The 27041-nt window shown below is 42.4% G+C and overlaps 1 protein-coding gene and 1 long non-coding RNA gene across 2 annotated transcripts in view; one reads left to right on the top strand and one right to left on the bottom strand.

Moving 5' to 3' along the window:
• Window positions 1-188: 188 nt before the first annotated feature.
• On the top strand, window positions 189-5447 carry LOC124795522. The gene is made up of 3 exons (XR_007016712.1): window positions 189-2785; window positions 2873-3109; window positions 3223-5447. It is a non-coding gene; the product is annotated as an uncharacterized LOC124795522 (long non-coding RNA).
• An 852-nt stretch (window positions 5448-6299) lies between these two features.
• LOC124795521 (uncharacterized protein CG1161) overlaps window positions 6300-27041 on the bottom strand; it is a 46337-nt gene continuing 25595 nt past the window's right edge. The window contains exons 2-5 of the mRNA XM_047259592.1: window positions 21967-22079; window positions 7154-7268; window positions 6950-7075; window positions 6300-6759 (exon numbers count right to left, since the gene is read on the bottom strand). Coding sequence (XP_047115548.1) covers window positions 6604-6759; window positions 6950-7075; window positions 7154-7268; window positions 21967-22079 — 510 coding nt within the window. The 3' untranslated portion in view covers window positions 6300-6603. The remainder of the gene's footprint in view (window positions 6760-6949; window positions 7076-7153; window positions 7269-21966; window positions 22080-27041) is intronic.

Below are 27041 nucleotides of genomic sequence, written 5' to 3'. Positions count from 1 at the left end.
GAAATTTATAGAGACTCATCACAGAGCACTCTTATTGTGAATTTCTCATTCACCTTCTCAACAAAACTATCACTGAGAACAGAAACCTGCTATTCCGTACTCCTTCATTTACAATGGTTCGTCTATCATTGAACTGTCTCACCATTCCATCAGTCATTACATTTTCACCATAAATCTCTAAGTTGATTATTTCAGCGGGCGTTCTTTGCATTCAGAAATCTTATAACAATACAATTCAGTCGTCAGGCTCACAGATTGTCAAACATTTTGAATGATTGCTAACAAATGTTAAGCACGACACACTAGCTGTAATGGCACCAGTGGAAAGTCAGTGAACCAGAGAAACGAGTGTGAATGTGCAGAACTGCAATGCTAGTCTTGTGGTAGCAGTAGAATCAAATGGTATTTACTTTCCAGACATGCGTCTTACAATAAACCTGAAGTACATATTCCATAGTAACAACTTATTTTTTAACTTACAGATTCTGTAGTTCACAAGATTTTGGATGGAACCTGGACTAAAAATAGTGGATACACGAGACTGCTACACCAAGTACAGCAAATGAATTTTCCGCACTGGCAGCCCTACATCAAATGAATAAACCTATATATACTAATTACTGGATTCAAAAAATTATATTTTTACATGACCAGGTTCCTCATATCCATAGCACACATTCACAACTGACACAAATTACCTGCTCACCATGAGGTTGTCAGCATTAGGACTCGGGCAACACGCCAGATACTCTCCACTGATTTTCTCAAAAACTACATTACTGAGGCAAAACCCAAAGCAGGTGTGTTATCTTTTCTCTCAATGACTAACATTAGTGCACAATTTCAGAAGATTCTGTGACTATGTGGTGGTCTCTCCAAGTGAGATTTCTGAGGACATTCTGTACAGAAGGCTTCAGCAGGAGATACCTGCTGGCCATTACAGAGGGGGAAAAAGGAGAAGCTGGGACAATGTTCCTGAGAGAGAACTTAACTAATGAACATGGGTTGAAACACATTCAGGAACTCATGCTCAGCTCAAAGGTGATGCAGGATTTTATGTCCTCCATTTCTTGGCACACAGGTGGCTGCATACAGGAGTGAAACGATGACAGGATCAAGCTGAGATTTTTCACGTCTCTCTGGTTGGAGATAGTACAGAATGACTGCTGTTGCACTAAGGACATCAGTATAGTGGTGGTACAGAAATGAGACTGAGCTGACTTACTAGTTTATTTTTATTGCTTCTTCACGTGTTTGCTATGAATATGTAGATCACAGACCCTGGTTTATATCTTCAGTAAGTACACGAAGTAATTTTGGAACTACAGGTTGAAACCATCAAAGTGTCAGCATCTATATTGCTCTAATCAAACACTTAGGTTAAAGTACTTTTCACTGTGAAGTTGAATATAGACATAGTTACACGTAGACAAATATATGATGGAAGTCGGTAACACCAAACCAGATGCACACACAGGCAAACTTTGTCTATCTTTCTTAGTGTACAAGCTTAACTGAAGATAATGCTCACTTTTATATGATTTCCTGTCAGCTCTTGGTCATCCGAGGTAACTTGGTTTGGAACACCGGTGCTGACTGCAACACTCAAACTCTGCCCTGCTTGGCATGGCACATGATTGGGTCACTTTTTACTTCCAATTCACAATCAGTGAGTGTGAAATCAGTGGTTTATCAATGTGGGTGACCTCTTAATGCACTGATGAAAGCAGCTTGTGTTGTATGACTACCTGAGTTGGAAGGCTTACAGCTAATATTCATACTTACACAAATTCTCTTTTTTTCTGGCAACCCTTTATGATTTGGTCATTAAAACTGTGACAAGCAGTGCAGCCAAAGGTGAGGACACTTGTTAAGGGTTCCAAGCTACCACATGCCCACAGGTGGGACCAGTGGCATAACTGCTACTTTCATTTCACCCCCTCCTTCACACTTACAAACACCTACCCACCTTTCTGTAAACCCATTTCTGTCTTAAGCATTTTCACAGAGTGACCTGGGAAATTTTTTCCTTTGGTGTCCTAGGCCCTACAATGAATAAAATTGTAAATTTTCTACTCAGTTTGTATAAAAGTGAAAGCCATGAACAAAAGGTTGATTTAGATAAGTTTATTAGACATGAACAGTGATAGAATTTTCTCACTTAACCAGAGTCCAAACAAGGGCACAACCTTAATTTAACAGATACTGAACCGACAAGCTTCACACTGCATTTGTCTACGCAAAATATTGCAGTAGACCTTTTATGAATTTCTTACTAAACCTCTCAAAGTAATCCTCTACATTCCTTACATAAAATTGTGGCATATTTCCATGTGCGTTAGTGTTCTGCCCTAGTAATCTCAAGTGTAGTGGTATGTTAAATTAACCTTCACTCTGTTAGTGCACTCATATCAAGTAATTTAAATTTCTACAGTAGAATCATCAATCTGCCTAGTTCTTAACTATGCCATCACTAGTGTGCTCCAATGCAGTTTTATTTGCCATACAATTATGTGCAATGTATTTTTCTTATTAACACTTGGAAAGTTGCAGTGGAACCAGTGATCTCCATACTAACTGGATGTACATCTTCTGTCTTTGACCATAGCACTTATCCGTGCTGTCCCAGGAGTGTTTGTTTATATCATCCGCCATCTTTTAGTTAGGCAAAAAGTTTCTCTTGGTGTTAACGAAGTGTATGTTGTGAGTGTAAAACGGTTATTTCGTGCTCCGCATACAACTGTACGAACCGGTGGAGCAAGGAAAGCAATTTAACTTTCCACAGGTAATAATTGAATGTCAAGAAATGACAATCTTGTAAATATCTTGGCCGTTGCCTTGCATAATACAACGTGTCTTCTGTTTTGGACAGGTTTCCTCTGCAAAAGGTTTCACGCCTACAAGGGCTAGTTTCTTGTGTGGAGATCACTTCTTGGAAGAAGATTATTTAGTAAGGCCTGGTACTTCGAGAAGGCATCTCAAGCCTGATGCAGTGCCATCACAGTTTGCGTTTCCGACGCATTTAATGCCCAAGGAAAAGCAACCAAGGTGACAGATTAGAATAACAACTGAACAGCCTACTGCAGAAACTCATGATTATATTGAACAGGTTAGTCACTTCACATAAACATGGTTTTTGTTTTCAAACAAACATGTTTTCTCATTAGTACTTACCAAACTTTGTTTCATGCCTGTACTACTTCTATTCTCTTCTTGTTTCAGTTTTCTCAGAGTTGTGAAACATCTAAGGAACGTGGATCCCAAACACAAATAGAAATGATTGACAAGGCCACTGACACATGCAGTTTTTTACCAGATGTTGTGGAGACACTGAGAAGAAAGAGCCTGCAGGGAAAAATTAGAAGAGAGAAGAAAACTATTCAATGAAAGGCATCGTAAGTGCTCTGAAAAAGAAGGGTCATCTAACAGACAAGCTGCATGAATTCCTGAATCAACTAACAGGGACTCAGGTGGAATTAGTGTGCAATTTGTTGAATAATAGTGTGTCATCCAAGGGAAACCGGTACAAAACAGACATTAAAATGTTTTCAATGACAGTGTATTTTTACTCTAAGGCATATGAATATTTACAGACATTAATGCCTCTGCCTCACAAATCACTGATTTCTCGTTGGGCAGGGACTGTGAATTGTGATCCTGGCTTTTTTTAGGTGATGTGTTCAGGTACTTTTAGTTTAACCATCAAGTGAGGACTGAATTTAAAGATTCTAGCCTCATAAGAGACAGTATGGCAATTAGAAAACAGGTAGTGTGGGACCAGGAAACTAAGAGGTATACAGGTTTTGTAGATTTTGGAGAAGTTGAACAATCAAAAGAAGTGAAAGAAGCTTCAGAGGCATTACTTTTTATGCTTGTGTCCATAAAAGGTAAATTTAAGTGCCCTGTAGCGTATTTTTTAGTGAATGGCTTTAATGGTAGTACGCAGGTAAAGTTAATAAACTCTGCTATGGAGAGGCTAAGCAATTCAGGCATCAGGATTTGGGCAGTCACTTGTAATGGCACAAGGACAAATATAAGTACTCTTCGTTCATTGGGATGCAGTATTAATTTTCATCAAAAAGTTTTCTTCTCAGTTCCTTCGCCCAGTTTCAAACCACAATGTTTACTGCATTTTGGATATGTGTCATTTAGTGAAACTTGTCTTGAAATGCATTAGCAGAAGTAGGTGTTATTGAGTCTACAAATGGCCATGTTAAGTGGCAGTACTTAAAAGAACTAAATGAGTTGCAAATTGAGGAAGACATGACATTTGGTAACAGGTTGTCAGGGCAACATATTAATTATGTTAATAAAAAGATGAATGTCAGCTTAGCAGTTCAGACACTCAGTTTGAGTGTTGCAGATACTATAGATTTTTTTAGAAGAGCTGGCAATCCCAGATTCCATGGTAGTGAGGCAACAGTGGAATTTTTGATGTCTAACTCCAGCAATCCTCTAGCTTCAGAATATAAAGCCAGCCTGAAACTTAGTAATCAGACATACTGGCTTGATATTTTTCTTCAGACAGAATCTTATATAAGAAGTTTAAAAGTAAATGGTGTTTCTCTCGTGCAGCACCCAAGAAATGCTTTTGCCTTTGGCATAATTTTGAACATGCATTTGATTAAAGCCATTGCACTGGAAATAATGACTAGGGAAAATTCTCCTCTGCAATATTTATTGACATAGTTTTCCCAAGATCATATTGAACTCTTCTTCTCATGTGTGAGATCTAGAGGGGGTTGGAATAACAACCCAAATTCATACCAGTTGAAGTGTGCTATGTGCAAGTTGCTTTTAGGCACTAATGTTAGCATGTGTTCAATGGTACCTGTAGGACTGTATGATTTCCGATCACAAAAGTGTCCTCTTGTAGATGAAGTAGAAAAATGGTGCTCACTTACTGAAGAAGGTACTCTGTTTTCCGCATACAAGCAGAACATTTTGTACTACATTGCAGGGTATGTTGCCCTCACAATTTTTAAACAAGTTACATGTAAGGACTGCCTCGACATTCTTAGGCCACGCAACATATGCACTTAGTACTGCAGAAGACAGCTCATTCACAAAATTTATAAGCCGAGGCAAGCTTATTGAAACAAATAATGCTGTATACTCTGTGGTGGAGCACTCAGAAAAAGTGTGGTGACATGAGGCAAAAGCACTTAATTAGTAAGATTGTCATGTGTTTGAAGTATTCATACCCTAAACTTAACCATGACTTCTATAATGAATGCAGAATTTAAGATTTGCATGAGAGACAGCTTGTACGTAAGATTGCATCCAGGTACATTCAGGTGTGGTTGAAACATATGGGAAAAGGTTTTCAGTTGAGAAAATAGGTCACTATATAACTAGTGTAAGACAAAAACTCAGTAAGATTATTTTATTCAGTAATGTGTAGTGTTGTGCCTGTAACATTGCAGCAGTGGTTAAAAATGTATGGAAATGACAAAAATAAATTTCATATTTAGTGTTTCAATGTGTGTTCTCATTTCAATACCCTTGCTCATGCTTAATGTTTACAGTATTCATCATTTTACAAACAATAACTAGCATATTGTTGTGGATATCCAAATTCACATTTAAATAAACCCCCATTACTTTTTTTTGCCGACGCCAAAGATGATGTCACCACTGATAAGTGCATTACATATGTGAATAAAACTGTTCCTTGCACCTGGGAAAAATATTGTTTCACTTTTAGGTACTTCATATTTGCGATATTACAGGAGACTTTAGTGTTCATGGGCATAAAACAAAATTGGTAGTTCGTTGCTTTAATCGTCAAGAATGTAGATACTTTCAAACGAGTGCCGCCTTTAACTGAAATATCGCATACAGTTTCTTGCCTAACTGCAATATGGCGGCACTAACAGACGATGGCACGCTGTGACAGCCGAAGTTCGCCATCCAGTTAGTATAGGTATCACTGGGTGGAACAAATATTTATGAGTAAAGAATACCACTCATTCAACAGCAGTGGCATTGAGCCATCGAGGGGGAGGGGGTGCACCCAGCCAAAACAGTCAAGGAGCTACCAAATTTTTCATGCTCTTGTGTGCCTTCCAGTGACTAAATGCCACTGCTATCTGATGAGTGCTTTCTTTTAATATTCACATATAACCTGATGACAAGTTAGAACTGCATGTCATGCCTCAAAAAGTTAGAAGGCTGTGTGACTAGCATCTTTTACCTTCACATGAGGGTGTGATCTATTTCAGAAAATTAAGTGTGTTGTTGCAAGATGAGCTCATGCAAGTTTGAGGAACACTTTACTTTTTTGACAACATAATATGTAACAATTACAAACATTTTATTTATCTTCCAAAATTTATTAACACATTTTATATAATTTGTTCTTAGAAAGTAGAAGTAACAGGTCTATTTCCTCACAAATTTGAGAAAACAGTTGTGCACTTCGTTATTAAGATATGATGTATTTACATGTAATGAAGAATTAAAAACAACATGGACAGACAGGACACATTACAACAGAATGTTGTAAACAAAAAGGAACACCTAAGCATATTTACATTCACTTGGATGTGCAGAATACCATGGGAATAAAATAGTTACAAAAATGTTTTGCATGAAAGGTTGTTAATTAAGCATAGTATGTCTGTCGTATATGTTCCTCCGCTGTTCCCTAACTTGTCTTTTCCACTTATCTTGCTGATGGCCAACACGATTCAGGACATTTCCTCTTACACCCATAGCATGTGAGGTAGTTCCATCAACACTAGTGCTGGGCTCATCCTATACAAAGGAATTAACATGTACATTCAGATAAACAAACACTGTTGGGGAACTGTAAAGATTCTACCACGTAATATATAAAGGATTGAAAATACACTCACAAACACAGCTACATTTTTCTGTCTTTTATGCAAGTCTGTAGTATTCTTAAGGTAAGCAACTTTCAGTATACGAATTCATGGTACTGTACCTCTTCATTATTGTGTTCTTGATAGCTGCCTTTTACACGTTTGTTCAAGAGTGGATCCAAGCAAATCAAAAACAGCATGTAGATGACAAGGAGGGAAATTATCCAAATAACTATTATGACTACATACTGCAACAAACAGATACATTAGTATATTCCGCTGCTCCTCATCTATAATCTACCTACCTTAATAAACCCAGTTCATACCTTAATTATTGATGTATTTCGACTTTCATATTTACATTCACACCTGGGACAAAATTCTTGCTCCTTGCCCTTAATCTCATCTCCTACTTGGGGCAGGATCACATTGTCGCAATTGCTGTAACAGATTCATATAAGCAGACAACTTAGCAGCAAAGCATGTAATCACATCATCTCAACCTTATGATTACAGAATTTCATGCATGTTAATTCAGTAATGGAAAGGTAGGTAGGAGTGTGTGTGTGTGTGTGTGTGTGTGTGTGTGTGTGTGTGTGTGTGTGTGTGTGTTTTGGAGAGGGGGGGGCTGCTGCTCAATGCCTATGCCACATACTGAGTGCTCAGCTTCACCACTTATACAGTTTATTGCATTATAAGCATAGTTAATTGCATTATAAGCAGTTGAACAATGAGTAGATTTACAATGAACACACTTCCATTACAGAAAGAGCATTATTATGTTTGGACACAGTCGATTACTGCAATATCGTGCAACCTGCCAACTGCCTCATTGAAGCTATTTTCTTGGTACTATGCACAACACTCAGCATTCATAGATCTAACATTAAACATGATGAGTTGGTATTAATTGCCTATGCTGTTTACAAAAGTGCCAAATTATTGATATGTGGGTTTTGGATTTACAATGAACTATGTTTACTGCCATTTCAGCCAAGCTTCTGAATATTTGAGTTACATTTCATCAATGGCAATGATACTATTGAAGAACTGCTCATCTTCCCCGGAACATTATTTCATACGTAAATGGCATATGTTCACTGTAATTTCTACATGTGGAATTTATTACATCCTTTCATCGTAGTCTTATTTCATCAAGCCTTAAAGACTTATGTGCATCACTTCACGAAATACCAGCACATCCAGCAACATCAACCATCTGCACCTGTTCTGATCAAAAATTGGCAAGAGGTACAAGGGCAATACCAGTAAGGCAAAAGGTAATCAAGGGTGCTACGGTCAACACTTCCTAGTATCTGAGGCTGGTATGGCTGTACTGCTTTAAAATAGCTTAGTGTGTGAAAGTAAGCCTTTCTAAACTCTTAAGCATAATCTTTTCCTAATCACAGCTTTCTACACACCAGTAACACTTTATTTATAATCTACACTCCTGGAAATGGAAAAAAGAACACATTGACACCGGTGTGTCAGACCCACCATACTTGCTCCGGACACTGCGAGAGGGCTGCACAAGCAATGATCACACGCACGGCACAGCGGACACACCAGGAACCGCGGTGTTGGCCGTCGAATGGCGCTAGCTGCGCAGCATTTGTGCACCGCCGCCGTCAGTGTCAGCCAGTTTGCCGTGGCATACGGAGCTCCATCGCAGTCTTTAACACTGGTAGCATGCCGCGACAGCGTGGACGTGAACCGTATGTGCAGTTGACGGACTTTGAGCGAGGGCGTATAGTGGGCATGCGGGAGGCCGGGTGGACGTACCGCCGAATTGCTCAACACGTGGGGCGTGAGGTCTCCACAGTACATCGATGTTGTCGCCAGTGGTCGGCGGAAGGTGCACGTGCCCGTCGACCTGGGACCGGACCGCAGCGACGTACGGATGCACGCCAAGACCGTAGGATCCTACGCAGTGTCGTAGGGGACCGCACCGCCACTTCCCAGCAAATTAGGGACACTGTTGCTCCTGGGGTATCGGCGAGGACCATTCGCAACCGTCTCCATGAAGCTGGGCTACGGTCCCGCACACCGTTAGGCCGTCTTCCGCTCACGCCCCAACATCGTGCAGCCCGCCTCCAGTGGTGTCGCGACAAGCGTGAATGGAGGGACGAATGGAGACATGTCGTCTTCAGCGATGAGAGTCGCTTCTGCCTTGGTGCCAATGATGGTCGTGCGTGTTTGGCGCCGTGCAGGTGAGCGCCACAATCAGGACTGCATACGACCGAGGCACACAGGGCCAACACCCGGCATCATGGTGTGGGGAGCGATCTCCTACACTGGCCGTACACCACTGGTGATCGTCGAGGGGACACTGAATAGTGCACGGTACATCCAAACCGTCATCGAACCCATCGTTCTACCATTCCTAGACCGGCAAGGGAACTTGCTGTTCCAACAGGACAATGCACGTCCGCATGTATCCCGTGCCACCCAACGTGCTCTAGAAGGTGTAAGTCAACTACCCTGGCCAGCAAGATCTCCGGATCTGTCCCCCATTGAGCATGTTTGGGACTGGATGAAGCGTCGTCTCACGCGGTCTGCACGTCCAGCACGAACGCTGGTCCAACTGAGGCGCCAGGTGGAAATGGCATGGCAAGCCGTTCCACAGGACTACATCCAGCATCTGTACGATTGTCTCCATGGGAGAATAGCAGCCTGCATTGCTGCGAAAGGTGGATATACACTGTACTAGTGCCGACATTGTGCATGCTCTGTTGCCTGTGTCAATGTGCCTGTGGTTCTGTCAGTGTGATCATGTGATGTATCTGACCCCAGGAATGTGTCAATAAAGTTTCCCCTTCCTGGGACAATGAATTCACGGTGTTCTTATTTCAATTTCCAGGAGTGTATTTTGAAATACACTTATCATATGCCAACTTATTATGTTGTTTAAGACTTCAGGAATCAGAATCATCTTTAAATTTGTATTCTCATATTCTTGTGCTCTGGTGTTCTTTTCAGGTACTTTCATTAGTGTCATCTTGGATGCCAACAAATTTATTCCACAGCTGTACAATATGATTAAAATAACTAAGAATGAAACAAAATATTTAACTGGTGAGATTATGTTTAAGTCTCCATTTATTAGATATTTTTATGAAGGAACTCTTACTTTAATAATTATACTTTAAACATAAATGAAGTCAGACTCTTTGTGAGGTGCACAATGACACATCCAGTACAGGCTACATTATCTACTTACTGTGTCCCCGATGCTTTTTATAATTTCACCCCTCTCAGTGAATACGCCCATACTCCAATTATTACTCCTGATCCACCTCATATAGACCAAGTTCCACGCTCCTGTCTGAGACACCTTATGGTAAAATTATATCCTGTTGCGGTGGCAACCCTTTCTCCTGGAGGAAGCATGGAAAGAGATGGAAGTCTAACAAACTTCCCATCATAATGGCTATGAAGGCTGTCTTACATCAGCATCACTATCTAAACTACAAAGGAAGATCTGGTGTCACCTAAACAAGATACAAACAGACTATGTCAGAACTGGGACTAGCCACATAGATGGGACATCATCAGTAGCCCTGAATGTGGTTGTGGAGCAGCAGAGCCCACCGTAGGACATGCTGTTCAGTAGTGCTCCAAAAGAACATACTTTGTGAAATGGAGTAATGTCCTGGAAGCTGTTAATTGAAGCATTTAATTAGATATCAAATACTGATGTAGATCTATGAACGTGCAGTGCTGTGTCAAATCTGTTTTTCATAGAATTTGTGATTTGGAACTGTTTCTGTCTAGAATTAATGATCTGTAATTTTTTCTTTCTATTTGTAATTTGGACCTTTTCGATCACAGTTTGCCATACTGCAAATAAACAACAATTTTCACTTTCCTCTACAATTGTATTACATAAATTAAAAGGCTGCACTGTCATTATTTTGCTTCCTGGGATTTCTGTAACACACCCACTAGTGTTCTATAATGCTGCAGATATTCCTTCGTATAGGTCATTCTGTACATCACTTATAAACAATTTCACCTCATTTCAGATTGTGGTGCCTGCCATTCATGTGATGGCTGCTCTCTGCAAGGCAATCATAAATCTTTCCATCAATAAATCCTCTAACGAAGCAAGGCAATCGCAAAACTGTCATTTGATAACATTCCTTCCTACTTATCTAGTCCCACAACTTCCTGCAGCTACTTTTACTGTGGGCGGATATGAAGACATCCAATGCTGTGGGTGAAGCCTTATGTTCCATTAGCTATAACACCCCCACCCACTTTGTGTATTGTGTTGCCTTGCACAATGTTGAATTCAGTTCATGTTTCCTGTGCAAGGAAATTTAAAGTAGACAGTAACCAAAGTAAACTGTCTGGGGTAGTTTACACACACAGGTGGAATCTAACTGTGGGTTGGAAGAGAACCACAAATTGGGAAGACTTAAGACACTTTAGAAGCCAGTAATAGTTCCCATCATCAATGGCACACACTGTTTCTGCTCAACAGCCCAAAAACAGTAATCCCAGAAGATTTATAAGGGAGGAGGCTTAACAAGAAGGGCTACATGCACCAAAAGTTAGCCAATTAGTCAATAATCTGATGTCACTAATTGCTCATATGCCAAGTCTTCTATTAAATCACCACCAGCAGACTTGCTACCATGATTGGTGAACAAAAATGACACCTTGATGCAGAGTGACAAGCATCCCTCGATCGACACCATTTGCAGCTTCAGTCCCAAAGGCTACAAGCCAACGAAGAGTATCTACCTTCTCCCTCTTCGCAAGGGCCAGTGCCTTAGCTGCTTGACACAGGTTTATAAGGTGTACTTTAAAAAGTATACATTGATCTGTATTCAGTGTCCCATAAGAAATAATTAAAGGCAATTATTCAATTGCTTTGTTGAAATTAAGATACACATTTGTTTTAATGTACGCAGTTCTCAATTAGTCATTTCTTTCAGGTAATTGTTTCCAACTCAGTAACAATGATCATTGCTTGTTTATTTTCAGCAATATGACGATCACTAAAAACTTATGATACCACAGGAAGTTCACTATATAAATGGTGCCCGATGTAGGGCTAATGAAAGTAGCCTCTATATAGTCTGTCCTCTATTGGGTTGCTATTTAATTCTGCTCCCATTGTATCCTTACAGCCCTTTACAGCTGACTTCAAAAGACCCTTTACAGCTGATTTCAAAACGCCCTTTACAGCTGATTTCAAAAGCTTATGTCTATCTCTGCAGCGATACGATTTAATTAGGAGAGCAATATTTAATTTTATATGCACTTTACTTTTCCTTTAAATCTTCTCAAAATAGGTTTTAACCAGAACAGATCTTTAACAATCCTGACATACCTACATCTTGTATATTATTATGGACATTGAGTAACCACTTACCTGAATTTCATATGTTTTGCTCCTAACCCCCCCCCCCCCCCTCCCAAAGAATATTTCCAACTGAGATTTTCACTCTGCAGCGGAGTGTGCGCTGATATGAAACTTCCTGGCAGATTAAAACTGTGTGCCGGACCGAGACTCGAACTCGGGACCTTTGCCTTTCGCGGGCAAGTGCTCTACCAACAAACTGTGTGCCGGACCGAGACTCGAACTCGGGACCTTTGCCTTTCGCGGGCAAGTGCTCTACCAACTTGCCTGCAAAAGGTAAAGGCCCCAAGTTCGAGTCTCGGTCCGGCACACAGTTTTAATCTGCCAGGAAGTTTCATATCAGCACACACTCCACTGCAGAGTGAAAATCTCATTCTGGAAACATTCCCCAGGCTGTGGCTAAGCCATGTCTCTGCAATATCCTTTCTTCCAGGAGTGCTAGTTCTGCAAGGTTTGCAGGAGAGCTTCTGTGAAGTTTGGAAAGTAGGGGACAAGGTACTGGCGGAAGTAAAGCTGTGAGGACGGGGTGCGAGCCGTGCTTTGGTAGCTCAGATGGTAGAGCACTTGCTCGCAAAAGGCAAAGGTCCCGAGTTCAAGTCTCGGTCCAGCACGCAGTTTTAATGGGTTGGTTGGTTTTGGGGGTTGATGGGGGCTTAACATTGAGGTCATCAGTCCCCAGTTAAAAACAGACATACTTGTAAAAGGCCTATGCAGTAAAAGCGTAACCTCTGCACCCAGAGGGAGGGAACACCAAGGGGTACAGAGCTAAAATGAACGCCACAGTAACACAAAATAGAGGACACTTAAAAGGAGCAGAGCAAATGGTTGACTAGAGCAAAACAGACTACAGCGGTTGATGGATCAGGTAAAAGGTCAACCACTCAACTACAAACAAACAACTTGTTACCATAAAAGACACTATTTTGGTATCCACGTCACAATTAAAAGTCACTGGAGTGGGTATAGCCTGAGAAATCATGCAAGAGCGCCCACACTAGAGCGAGTGATAAAACCCAGCTGCACGGATAAAATGTAAAACTGAGTCAGCTATAGAGGGATCGTCACCGAGAATTAAAGGAAGTGCAGCTGGTAAATTAAAGGACTGCCGCAAGGGGGCTAAAAGGGGCAGTCCCTCAAAAGATGGACCACTGTCAGCCCTGCATCACAGTGAAACTCGGGCGGGTTCTCACAACGAAGGAGATAGCTGTGTGTCAACCGAGTATGTCCAATTCGGAGACGGCAGAGAACAACTGAGCCCCTACGCGTGCCCCTCAAGGATGAGTTCCATACGGCCGTGGACGACTTGACCATGCGGAGCTTATTTGCGTGTTCAAGACAGACCATTCAGAGCTCCAGACATCACAGACCTTGCGATGTAGGACTGACCGGAGGTCTCTTTACACGAGACCAAGCTCCAGGGGTGGCGAAGTGGTGGCCTGCTTGGCCAACCGATCGACATGTTCGTTTCCTGGAATGCCGATGTGGCCCGGGGTCCACACAAACATCGTTGAACGACCACACTCTGCGAGAGCAGAAACAGCATCCTGAATACCGCGCACCAAAGGGTCCCGATGGAAACACTGGTCGAGTGCTTGCAATCCACTCAGGGAGTCATTCCATATGACAAATGACACCCCAGGGCAGGAGGAAAGGTGAGCTAGTGCACGATAAAGAGCAACCAGCTCCACAGTGAAAACACTGCTCCATGTAGTTGCCGTGAATGAAAGCAAACCCAGAGCATCCATTGACCACAGAACCATCGGTGTAGACTACATCTGCATCGCGAAACGAGGCAAGAAGAGCCAGGAATTGTTGACTAAGACTGGCAGGTGAAACGGAGGACTTGGAGTTGCAGGACAAATCCAAGCAAAGCCGCAAGCGAGGGAGGGACCAAGGAGGGGTAGAAGAAGAGGGCTGGAAGGATGGAGGAAGGGGAAAGGACTCTAGTGACAAGAGAAGGGAACGAACGTGGACCGCGATCGGGAGACCCAACCTAGGCTGCCGTCGTGGGGAGGGGAGTGCAGAAGATGGAAAAAGGAGCCTGCGGTTTGGGTGGTCAGGTGAGGCATGGACGCGGGCGATTTACGACACAAGCACCTGTTGTTGGCGGAATCGTAGGGGAGGGATTCCAGCTTCTACAAGAAGGCTAGTCACCGGACTAGTGCAGAAGGCACCTGTCGCCAGTCTGACACCATAATGGAGAATCGAGTCTAGGATCTGCAACATTGAAGGTGCTGCCGAGTCGTACACCATGCTCCCGTAGTCGAGACGGGACTGGACTAAGGCCTTATAGAGCTGTAGGAGGGTTGTTCGTGCAGCCCCCCAAACGGTGTGGCTGAGGCAGTGAAGGATGTTGAGGTGCCACCAGCACCATAGTTTAAGCTCTCGAAGATGGGGTGTCCAATTGAGCTGAGCATCAAACAGCATGCCAAGGAAGTGATGCGTCTCCTCAATACGAAGGAGATCATTGGCAAGGTAGAGCTCTGGACGGAAGTGGACCATTCGACGACAACAGAAATGCATCACTCGGGTCTTAGAGGCTGAGAACTAAAAACCATAGTTGGATGCCCAAAAATGTGCCTTACGGATAGCTCCCTGCAGCCGCTGTTCAGCGACACTGATGCTTGGGGAACTGTAATAAAGACAAAAGTCATCGGCATATAGAGAGGAACAGACCGATGAGCCCACCGCAGCCGCAAGACCATTAATCGCCATCAAAAAGAAGGGAACACTGAGAACCGAGCCCTGCGGGACACCATTCTCCTGCATATGAGCAGAGCTAAAATATGTGCCAACTCTAACCCAAAAGGAGCGATTGGAGAGAAAATTCCGTAGAAAAATCTGAAGTGGACCCCATAAGCCCCATTCGTGCAGCGTAGCAAGGATATGATGGCGCCAGGTGGTATCTTACGCCTTCCAAAGATCAAAGAAAACAGCAACTAGATGTTCTCGCCGAGTAAAAGCTGTACGAACAGCTGACTCTAGCGAGACTAAATTGTTGATCGCTGAGTGGCCCTGACGGAAGCCCCCCTGTTGCTGGGCTAGGAGGCCCCGAGCTTCAAGGATCCACATGAGCCGCCGACTCACCATCCGTTCCAGGAGTTTGCACATAACGTTGTTAAGGCTGATAGGGCGATAGCTATCAACCACCAGTGGATCTGCACCAGGTTTCAGCACTGAAATGGTAATGCTATCCTGCCAAAGAGTTGGAAAAATGCCCTCCGTCCAGATGCAGTTAAACAGGGCGAGTAATTCACCCTGACAGTGCGCCGAATGATGGCGAAGAAACTGGTTGTCAATTCGGTTTGGACCTGGAGAGGTATCAGGGGACTTTGGAACTCCCATTCACTATTGTTCCCAACGGTGCGTGCGAAACGACAACTGCATATGCTCAGCCTGCTCTTTAATGGCACGGAATTCTGCGCTGTAGCCTGCTGTCGCAGAGATATGATTAAAGTACTCTGCCAGATGTTCAGCGATGGTGATTGGGTCAGTACAAAGTGTACCCCAAAGAGAAAGGCAAGGGACAGACGCATGGGGGCAAAAGCCAAAAATGTGCCGAACCCACGACCACACCTGAGATGGGGAAGTGCGGGAACCTATGGTGGCAACATATCATTCCCAGCAGTCCTGTTTGCTCCCCTGGATTAACTGCAGCCGTTTAAAGGCAACCAGATTCTCTAGGGAAGGACGACGCCGGTGTTGTTGCAGGGCTCGCCGGTGGTCACGGATAGCTTCTGTAATCCCTGGTGTCCGCCAAGGGACTGACTTACACCTTAGGGTACTGGAAGAGCAGGGGACAGTTGCCTCAGCAGTAGAAACAATGGCCATAGTGACCTCGTCCACCGCCAAATCGATGTCACCAGGAAGCGGAGCGATGGCCGTAGTAGCTGAGGTGTAGGCTGCCCAATCAGCTCCCCGAAGAGACCATCGTGGCAGCTGGTCAGGGGGTTGGGATTGAAGAAGAGAAATCAGGATGGGAAAGTGGTCACTACCACAGAGGTCGTCGTGGACCCTCCAACTGACATATGGAAGAAGACCTGGGCTACTAAGAGAGAGGTCAATGGCCGAAGATGTGCAATGAGTTAAGCTAAAATATGTGGGAGCACCAGTGTTAAGGAGGCAAATGTCCTGCTGAGCCAAGAGAGAGCCTCAACGTTCCAACCGTGGCCCGAGTTCTGGGCCCCACCCCATAAAGGGTGGTGGGCATTAAAGTCCCTCAAAAGGAGGAATGGCGGGGGGAGCTGGGCGAACAAGGCAGCTAGGTCGGCAAGAGGGACAACCTTATCTGGGGGAAGGTAGAGGGAACAGATGGTAAGCTCTATTCCTGCCCGGACTAACAGCCACAGCTTCAAGAGCCGTGTGAAGTGGCCCTGGGGCACTAGGAACAGTGGCAAGAACATAAACACAGACACCGCCAGACACCCTGTCGTATTCTAAGCGGTTCTTATAGTAACTCCGGTAGCCACAGAGGGAGGGGGTCTGCCGAACAGGAAACCAGGTTTCCTGTAGGGCCAGACAAGTGGCAGGGAAGCGGCACAAAAGCTGTTTCAACTTAGCAAGGTGGTGGAAGAAACCACAGCAATTCCATTGAAGGATAATGGTATCCAACTGTGAAGACATGAAAGAACCTGGGGGGGATAGGTCACGCCTTAGAAGTGCTCACCGCCACCGATTGCGAAGTAGCCTGATCAACTTCCATAGGAGATGCGGGTCGAGCAACATCTAGCTCCTGAGGGGACGCTAGATGCTCCACATCATCTTCAGGTGCAGTGGTGAACTTTTCTATCTCTATGTCCTTCTCCTTTTGCTTTTTCTTCTTTTTGGTAAGGTCCCATTTGTCCTTCGGTTTATCAGGCTGGGTGGGCTTTTACAACCCAGTCTCATGGACCGAGGAAGATCTGGAAGCCCTATGGCCCTCAGGTGGTGGCTTTTTCAGCCACTGGCTGACATCTGGAGGGGCAGTAACCGTGGAAGGGAGGGCACCAAGTGATCCCTTCCACACGAGGAGAGCCAGAGGAGGCGGGCACTTCTCTGGCTCAGAGGTGGGGACTGAAGTCTCCAAAGGAGGAGGGGTTGTTACTCCTGATGATGATAACAGGGGAGCAACAGAAGAGGGTTTCCCCCAACTACCTGGGGGGCAGGGATAGACGGCCTGGCTGGAGGGCTCACAAAAAGCGGCTGAAACTGGGGGCTCGTCGCCAGGGATGGCGACATCGAAGCTGCTGCAGCAAACATCGATAAAATGCGCACAGAGTGAAGTCAGTCGTACTTGCGCTTAGCCTCTGTGTAAGTGAGCCTGTCCAAGGTCTTATACTCCATAATCCTCAGTTCTCTTTGATAAACCGCGCAGTCTGACGAGCAAGGTGAATGTTTCTGTCTGCAGTTGAAACAAACAGGGGGGCGGCGAACACGGGATGTTGGGGTGGCAGGCACGTCCACAATCCTGACAGGTAGGGCTGGCGCCACATCTCGATGACATATGCCCAAACCTCCAGCACTTAAAGCAGCGCATGGGAAGAGGGACGTAAGGCTTAACATCACATCAATATATCATCCCTCGAAAGCCAAGATGAAGGCGCCGGTGGCGACCCTACTATCTTTAGGTCCCGTGAAGACACATCGTACAAAGTGGACACCGCAGCGTTCCAGATTTGCACGGAGCTCGTCTTCAGACTGCAACAACAGATCACGATGAAAAATAAGTCCCTGAACCATATTGAGGCTCTTATTAGGCGTAATGGAGACTGCAACATCGCCGAGCTTGTCACAAGCAAGCAATGCCCGTGACTGCTGGGGATGCTGTCTGTATGAGGACTGCTCCAGACTTCATTTTAAACATGCCCTCAACTTCTCCAAACTTGTCCTCTAAATTTTCCACAAAAAACTGAGGCTTTGTGGTCAGAAATGAGTCTCCATCTGTTCGGCTGCAAACCAGAAATCGAGGAGAATATGACTCACCAGGTAATTTAGACCACCATTCCTCCCCTGGTGGGGACAGGGAATTGAACGGCTGGGGGTCATACTGTAAAGCATTGAAGTTTCCTGTCTTAGATACTCATGCTTGCGACAGAGCCCCGCTTGCCTGGGTAAGCCTAATACAACTGGGAGGGCGGCAAAAGCCATGCGTCTCCTCAGCGCGCAGCACACCTTGAGATTGAGGTTTTTTTTTTAGAGGTTATACCCAGGCAGTTAAGCCAAGATCCCCGGGCTCTGTACCGTACAACGTTCCACCGTCATGCCTTACAGTGGTCGTTTAAGCACGCTCAAAGCTTACGCTATTGAGAACTGGTGGCGCTTCCCAGTCCCCAGCTCAAGGAGCCCCTGGTCGCCAAGCCCGTACCCAGCAACTAAATGCTGAGCCCCCTGAGGGGCAGTTTTAATCTGCCAGGAAGTTTCAATATTTCCAACTACTGCACAAGATATAGTAAAACTGCTGTACTTACATTAGTGTCCCTTTGTACTAACATCACTGGCGATTAACATTTAATGAGTCCAAGATGACAGAGGTGCTTATCTAATGTAATAGACGTGTCATTTTCATTTCCAATGTGATTAATTTTTTTCCATAAATAGTGGCCAAATATGTTACTAAATTGACTCCTCATTTCAGCTGATTCTCAGTTTCACATTCCAGAGATCATCATGATCATGTGGAATGAGCCATTTTAATTCCGCATGATAAATTATTTTATAATTACATCTACACACTGAGCATTAACAACAGATTTTTGTATGTAAAAAAGAAACCATGCACATGTCAATAATTCCTACACACTATCTCTTACATATTACAATAATAGAAATTGTTCTATGGAATAGAAGAAGTTACCAAGAATAAACTTTTTCCGTTCATTTTCCAGTTTTACTTTGCTGTCTCTCACTGGGCGAGGATCAAAAATTTTGTTTGTAGCACTGTGCTCCCCTTTTTGTGCTAAAGACAAACTTTATGAGGTGAAATGAATATCATTTCTTCTTTTGATATATTTAGTCACATACACTTGACAGCACAAAAAGCAGGCCATCCCTGAATTCCAATGTGTAGGCAGCACCTGACTGTATACAACCAACACAGCATAGCTGTGTCACAGATCCTTTAAACCCTCTACAGTACAGTCGTTTGACTATACACAATTGTTATCACAAGCTATACACAATTGTTATCACAAGAGACCACTACAGTACACTGACCATTATAGCAATCAGCCCCGATTTAAACTAATATTGCGATACAATAAATATTAGGAAACACATTATTGGGGACGAGGCAGTCCCTAACGCTTGTAAATTAAAATTCATTACAATAAGTGACACTTCAGAAGTCACTATCACACTCATTAAATGACATGACCAGTTTTTGTTCACAATCATATTGAAGTTTTCACAAGCAGTTTACAAGGACAAATGTCCAAACCTGGAAATAAGTGACGATACATTTAGCCCTGCACTAGGAGCCACATGAAGCCGATATTGCCTCTGAGAAGTAACAACAAAAAGTATGTAATAAAGCCTAATACCCAAGTGTGAAACAGCATGAAGTAAAGTTGTGGTAATGGAGGGGCGCAGAACCAAGTACCTATACAAATTGTTAACTAAGCACAATTAGATGTCAGCTATTAAATATGTTCAACTATAGAGTGATACTGGAATCTGAAATGATGATGCAAATTGTTTTTGTCGGGCAGGGATTTGAACCTGGCACCTTTAGATAGATCTCATAGCAACAGATAGACATTAAATATTTATTGTTTTTTCACCAGTAGTGAGATTTGCACACGTTTGGCTAGAGGTAATGCAATGAATAGTTCTGTGCTATCTGGGACTCCAACCCTGCACATATTTTCACCTTTCACCAGCTGTTAGGAGTGCACTATTCATAGGGAGTAGTTTGGCATTGTGAGAGAACAACAAAATGATGAGGGTTCATATCCACAGAAGAATTGGAATCTGATCTCTAATCCCAGTGCAATGCCAATATTTTCAAAATCTCAACGTCACTTACAATAAGAAAGGAAGGTCCTATGACCTTACTTGAGGACTGGTTCATGAACTAAAACAACATTACTAATGTAAGAAAGCTTAAAAGAGAGTTTCTGCATGCAGCAACTTCTGCCGAAACTAATCCAACCCTGTTCCAGTCAGTAGTGACTGGACATGTTTAATGTTGACTTAAAACCATGGCACAGTCCTGCGTTTTTTTACTTGGCATTACTGGAAGTGAAGAGGGTGTTAAAAACTGGTACCCCCAGCGAGAATCTATCTCCACCTTCGCCATTACACGCTAACCTCAGTCCAACCAACCACCAAATTTCACACGCATTATGTTTTTATCATAATAGTGTACGCAACACATGGTACAAGAAATGTTGACTCACTTCTCCTCCTGTGAATAACCTATTCTTGATCTAGCAGTCAACATCATGCAGTGTGAATGCAAAGCTGTGATATCAAACCCACCTTTTTCCTTTCTTTTTTAAGCTGTATTACATCTATCTGCTAAGAGCATCAATCTGACAGAAGGTCAGAGACATTTTCGTTAATTTTCTAACCAGCCAGTAATAGAAAAATCTTGCGGAAACATGTCTGTGAAAGGGCTCATGGGTGTCTGTAACGATAAGACCAATTTCAGTGCCGCCAGCCAGCAGCCTTTTGATACAGACTGGCATCCACCCAAGTGATTGCAACACAATGGGCATGGAGCCTATGATTTCCAGTAGGCTTTTATGTGCTCGAATTATCAAGTATAACATTATGGAATGTTGTGTATCATACAATATGCTTCAACATGCCCTGTGGCAATTTAGTATAGCACATTGCTATAATCATATTTTACTATGGTGTTACTTTATTCAAGTTAATAGTATAGCTTCTCATTTTTTACCTTCTGAGGAGCATCATTTATGCACAAGAAAACTGAGTCTAAAACCAAATGAGGTCTAACATTTGTGACATTGTGTTTAGTTTGTGTTTAATAAAAGGGCGAAAGCAGTGGAGGCAATTCAAAACACCTGTGCCCTTTATGGAGTGAGTGCTATCGAGAAAGACAAGTATCATTTCAAGTAAGATCATTTTGGGATAAATTAATCACCGTATTCAGGAAGACAAACAGGCATTAATGAAAGACGTTTCTGCGATTTACTACTACGGTCAATGACACTGTATCTGCTAATTTAAGGAAGGAAGGTTATAGTACAATGTATTGTCAAAAACAAGATTAGACACAAAGCAGAATTGTACACTGGAATGGGAGGGGGAAAGAAGTCATCTGTGCCCTTTCAAAGGATTGATTTGGGCATTTGCTGTAATAGATGTCAGGTGGTCACCGTAAACCCAAATCAGTGTAGCCTGATGGTGATTTGAAGTACCATATGGTAACCTCACAAGTAGAAAATAGTGGTTAAGTCTTAACATGGTGATATTTTTGTTTCAATAAGTCAGTAGTGAATTATTACAGGCAAGGTCATTTTCCGGAGTGTAGCGGAAGTTACTGATTTTATGCAGTTCTTCAACAATAAATACTCTTGAAGTTTTCTCGTTTGAAATATTTTGGAATCATTTTGCTCGTGCTTTCATTAGGGCCAGACAAAAAGTCACCTAATGTACGAAAATTTTCTTACAAGCATCAACAAATTCACACACTATCAATCACAAAGGCAACCTCTTCTGTGTAATAAAGCTTCATAATACAGCAAAAGGTTATGGTCTCAATATCTCACTATGCCTCTCAGCATCATCACTTTATCTGCTACCACTTAACTCCGTACTCACCATTGGTTAGGAGGTACATTGCGAATGTACAGCTTTCGATTCGACTGTGTCACATTAACAACTGAAGGATTTGGGCATACACACTTGCAACGAACGTCTTCATATGATTGGCTCTGAAAATAAAAATTAATTTCAATAAATGTATTCAGAGGAAAAGTCTGGAAGTTAATGTTAAAATTCAAATTCAAAACAAAACAGCATGTTCCTGAAATGCAATATACTCTCCAATTTGATAAATGCAAGTAAACACAATATATGAAATTCTTTTAGTTAGTTCATTAGTCCACAGATTAAATTCATCACAAATATTATGATGTGAAACCTCGACAGAACAAACAAAGAACTCTCATATACCACTTAAAAATATGTATAAAAAATAATATTTAATGGTTACATGCTGGCTATTTGCAGTTTTTTAGTGACTAATTACCTCTACTCAAGAATTCCTCTATGATACAGAAGGAGATGCCAAGGAGAAACATCTTTAATCTACATTTGCAATTACTTCTACCCTCTTTCAGACATTTATTTATTTCCATGGGTATATTGTTTAAGAGATTAACAGCTGCAAAGTTCGCCCCTTTATGTGCCAATGTTAGATTCATTAAAGGCTAATGTAGATCACTTCCACCTCTAGTGTTGTATATGTGAATATCTGTTACTCTCAAACTTAGATTGCTGATAAATTTCCAAAGATGAATAAACATACTGTGAGGCTACTGTCAATATTCCTGGCTGTTTAAAGAGATACCTGCAAGATACGCATGTGCGAACTCCACACACAATCCTAATTACTTCCTTCCGTGCAATTAATACATTTTGCCTAAGCAAGGAGTTACCCAAGAATATTACCAATTAGACATCAATTAACGAAAATACATTAATTGACATCTATATTGTCAAAGTTACAATTATCCAATGGCAAAAGTAGCTGGACCTAAATGTGTTAGCAGGGCCAACATATGGTTTTCCAATTTAAGTTTTCATTATCTAAGAAATTATAATTTATTACTCTTTATTTTTTCTTGTTGGTATACTAGATTAACAAGAGTGGGATATTTTTGACAGTACAAAACTGAATGAACTGTGTTTTTCAAAGTTCATAGCCAGCCCACCTGCACACAGCCATTCAGTAACTTTGACACAAATATTTGCCATTTTCTCTGTTGACACTTCATCAGCTTCATAATAATGCTTACATAATCTGCAAACAGGGCTAATTCTCCCCCAAATCAATAATGGCAAACCATTAACTTAAATTAAGGACAGTAGCGGGCCAGTGAGCAAACCCTGTGGGGCTTCCACCGTAATTTCTCCACTTGCACTTTCTCCTTGGTATAACTCAAAGCCCATGCGATACTTTCTGCATTCTGTTTCTTACATAAGGGCTAAGTGAGGCATTTGCTGAGTTACTTATTCCGTATAACCTTAACTTCTCTAATATAATATTATGATCGACACAATCAAATGACTTCATTAAGTTGCAGAAGATACCAACTGGTGATATTTTCTCATTCAAAGATTTTATTATGTGCTTAGTAAATGGAGGCATAGTTGATTCAGTACAATAGCCCTTTTGAAATACTGTAAGAACTGTGACTGGCTAAATATCTCATTACCACAAAAGTAAGTGACAACCTTGAAATAGATTACTTTCACAAAAAATTTTGGAAAATGAGGAGAGACAATGGGTGACTGACATCTGTGGTGTCACCCTTATTATAGAGAGGACTCATGATGGTCTATTTCAGTCTTTCTGGGAAAACATCCCAAGCCAATGATGCATTATGTAAGTGCCCAAGAACATTTTATATTATAGGGCCAGACTTTTTAGCGTCTGGAATATATTATCCACCCCTTTATCAACTTTTACTTTTTAAAGTCATAATGATCTTCCTTTATTTCATATGAAGATGAGAGACTAATTAATTCACTAAATGTCCTCTGCATTGCCTCTTCACTGTGTTGTTTTGTTTTCTCTTCTGAACTAACTGCATTGATTTTCTCAACCATTTTCAAAACTTAATTATTAAAAATATCTGCTGCAGATGAACTGCCTTTCACAAAACCAACCCTCTCCCTCCCTCACTCACACACTCTCTCTCTCTCTCTCTCTCTCTCTCTCTCTCTCTCTCTCTCTCTCTCAGTAGTAAAAGTATGGGCTAAAAAGATAACGAACATCAGCTGGACCAAGATGACAGAAACAATCAGTTCAGTAGATGGATGTGCCTATACAAGTGTTCCCCACAGCTCTGCAGGTGACGGGTTGCCCACCTCACAGTTGTTCCAATTGTGATATTTTGTCGTCAAAGTCTTAGGGAAGGGGAAGAACACCCACTATCCATCAGTGTTACTCCTAAAACTGAAAATGCTTTGTGACAGAAAAAAAGGGGCTCACCACATGTAAAAGAAATTAAAACAGAATAAAAGAGCGATGACCATGGCAACTGGCAAAGAGAGAAGACTCGAGGGTTCCCCAGGGCCGGTATGCGGCTGCAGTCTCAACGCCCCTGCCCCTCTCCAAAACTATTTTAATATGTTATATCTGCAAACAAAAAGCACTTTCAGGGAGAAAATGAGTCATTTGGCAAATTAGTGGCAAAGAATCCAGAAAGTCACGCTCAGTGTGGAGAAGCAGGAGTAAGTGACATTTCACCAGCATGTAAGGCTCCACAACCACAAACTGGCAGTGGCTCATTACATAAAATGAGACTATTTAATCTGGTATGACTAATGTGGAGGCAACATAGAACAGTGGATTCTTTCTCAGAGGAATAGGAAGAGGAGTGCCATCAAGTAGTAGTCTCCTTGATGGTGCAAGGTTTTAATAGAAAGGGGCAGTAGCCCATCAAATGTTGTTACATCTCCAAGTGTTAAGAGGTCTTATTTGAACCCACAAACCTGCACTTGAGACTGTCAAAGTAAATAACCACTATCTAGCCAGTCAGCCTTTTCATTTCTGGGGATATCCACATAACTTGGGATCCAGAGAAAGACAACTGAGCAGACAATACCTCTAAGGTCAGAGAGGGTGATAACAGTAACATCCATCAATAGCTTGAACGCTCATCATAGAGACACTAAAAATTAAAATGAGTGTCTGTTTAATAAAACATAGGGCTCTGTTAATGGCTATCAGCTCCACTGTACACACACATGTTCCTGACAACAAATGATGTTCCTGAACAGAGGGAAATTTAGCATTCCCCATCCTATCTATAGTTTCAGAACAATCAGTGTAAATGATGGTAGCACCACAATACTCCTGAAGAATAGAAACTGAAAGATCGTGGGAGAGACAACTTAAGTTCTTTGAAATAGGTCAGTCCTAATTTGTGGGCAAGGTACTAACTGAGGGAAAGACGTGTGTAAGAAAAACTGTGGGGAGTGATTTCTGTGAAGGTTAGGCAAAGGTCCTGGCCGAGAGTCTCAAGGCACATTCCAACTGGTAATCCCAGCTACTCTAAAAGATGAATATGAGGCATCCACATCAGCTTTTTATCAAAGGTGAGACCCAAAAATTCGGACTCGTCAACAACATCGAAGCACTGGGCACCAGAGTATAGTTTTGGATCAGAATGGGCCATGTTACAATGAAAAATGCATTACTCACATTTTTGTAGGAGAGAACTGGAAGCCATGGAACGGGTCCAAGTGGAAGTCTGTTGCAATGTGCCTTGGAGTTGGTGTTCAGCTGAGGCTATAGGTTGGGAGCTATACTATATGCAAAAGTTGTCAACATACAGCATGATGGTGACCAGTAGTTCAACAGAGGGCATTAGCCCACCAGTAATGATGATGAGAAAGAATGTAGCTCTCAGCACGGAGCCCTGTGGGATGCTGTTCTCTTGCACCTGTGGTGAGCTACGCAATGTACAAACTCTAAATCAAAACAACTGGTGGGATAGAAATTAAAGATCAGAAATCAGTAGGAAGCCCCTACAGTCCCACTCATGGACAGTAAGTAAAATATGATGGTACCAAGTTGTATTGTACGCTATATGTAGATCAAAAGAGACTGCAATGAGCTGCTGCCTGTTGGATTGCTGTTTCCAACTTAACTAGATGGTCAGTTGTAGATCACTCCACCCAGAAATCACACTGACAGGGAACAAAATGCTCCCACAATTTGAGAACTCAGCATAATTATCAGGCTGCATCCTTTCAAGCAGTCTGCAGAGCACATTGGTGAGGCTAATTGGTTTATAGTTGTCAACGGACATTGGGTTTTTGCTGGCTTACAGACTGGAGTGATCATATTCTCACCACAGTGAAGGGAAAATACTTTCTAGCCAAATGTGGTTAAGCATCCTGAGTGGGTGGAATCTTTAAGTAACATTTAGGTAATCTTATGAATCATATCAGAGCCTTGGGCTGTATCATTTGACAAGTAAAGAGTCTGAAAGGTGTTCCCAGTAGTGGAAAGTTCATCATACAATTAGAGTCACAGGAGGGGAGGGTAAAGGATAGGGAATTGTCTTCACTGTTGCAAGGTGTTTTACACAATGTTCAACATGAACCAACGCACTGATAGAAATCTTCTCATGAAGGAGGAGACCCAGGCCAGTTTTTTACCTTTGGAGACCCTGTAGGCTTATGGAGTTCGGCCACACCATGAAGAGGCATGCATTCCCAAGGAGACACAGAGCTCCCAGCATTCCTCTTAATGTTTTTCATTAGATGATGAGCCTTAACAGAGAACTGCTTAAAAGTTATCGGACTGGTAGTGAAGTACGTTGTGGAGCCCTTTAACTATTGTCATAGTTATTGCAGTGTCTTGTGGCAGTGAAATGGTCCTACACAACTGCAGATAGCAGTTACAGTAGCAGGGGTGATTGAATTGGAAATGTCTCTCACAACCTTAGCAATGTAATCCAACAGAAAGGAGATGGAGGTGACAGCAGAGGAATACAACTGCTACTTGGCTCTTTGAAGAACTCATCGTAGTATGGTAAGTAGTCTGTCTGGTGGTAACAAGGAAGTGACAAGATCACTAGAAAGTGGTCACTGTCACAATCATCATCATCATCATGTAGTGATCACTGCAAAGAAACCACAAGATTGAAGAAAAAGGA

The sequence above is a fragment of the Schistocerca piceifrons genome, chromosome 4 (assembly GCF_021461385.2).
Source record: "Schistocerca piceifrons isolate TAMUIC-IGC-003096 chromosome 4, iqSchPice1.1, whole genome shotgun sequence".
Classification (NCBI taxonomy): Eukaryota; Metazoa; Arthropoda; class Insecta; order Orthoptera; family Acrididae; genus Schistocerca; species Schistocerca piceifrons.
This window is presented reverse-complemented; position numbering and strand designations above follow the sequence as displayed.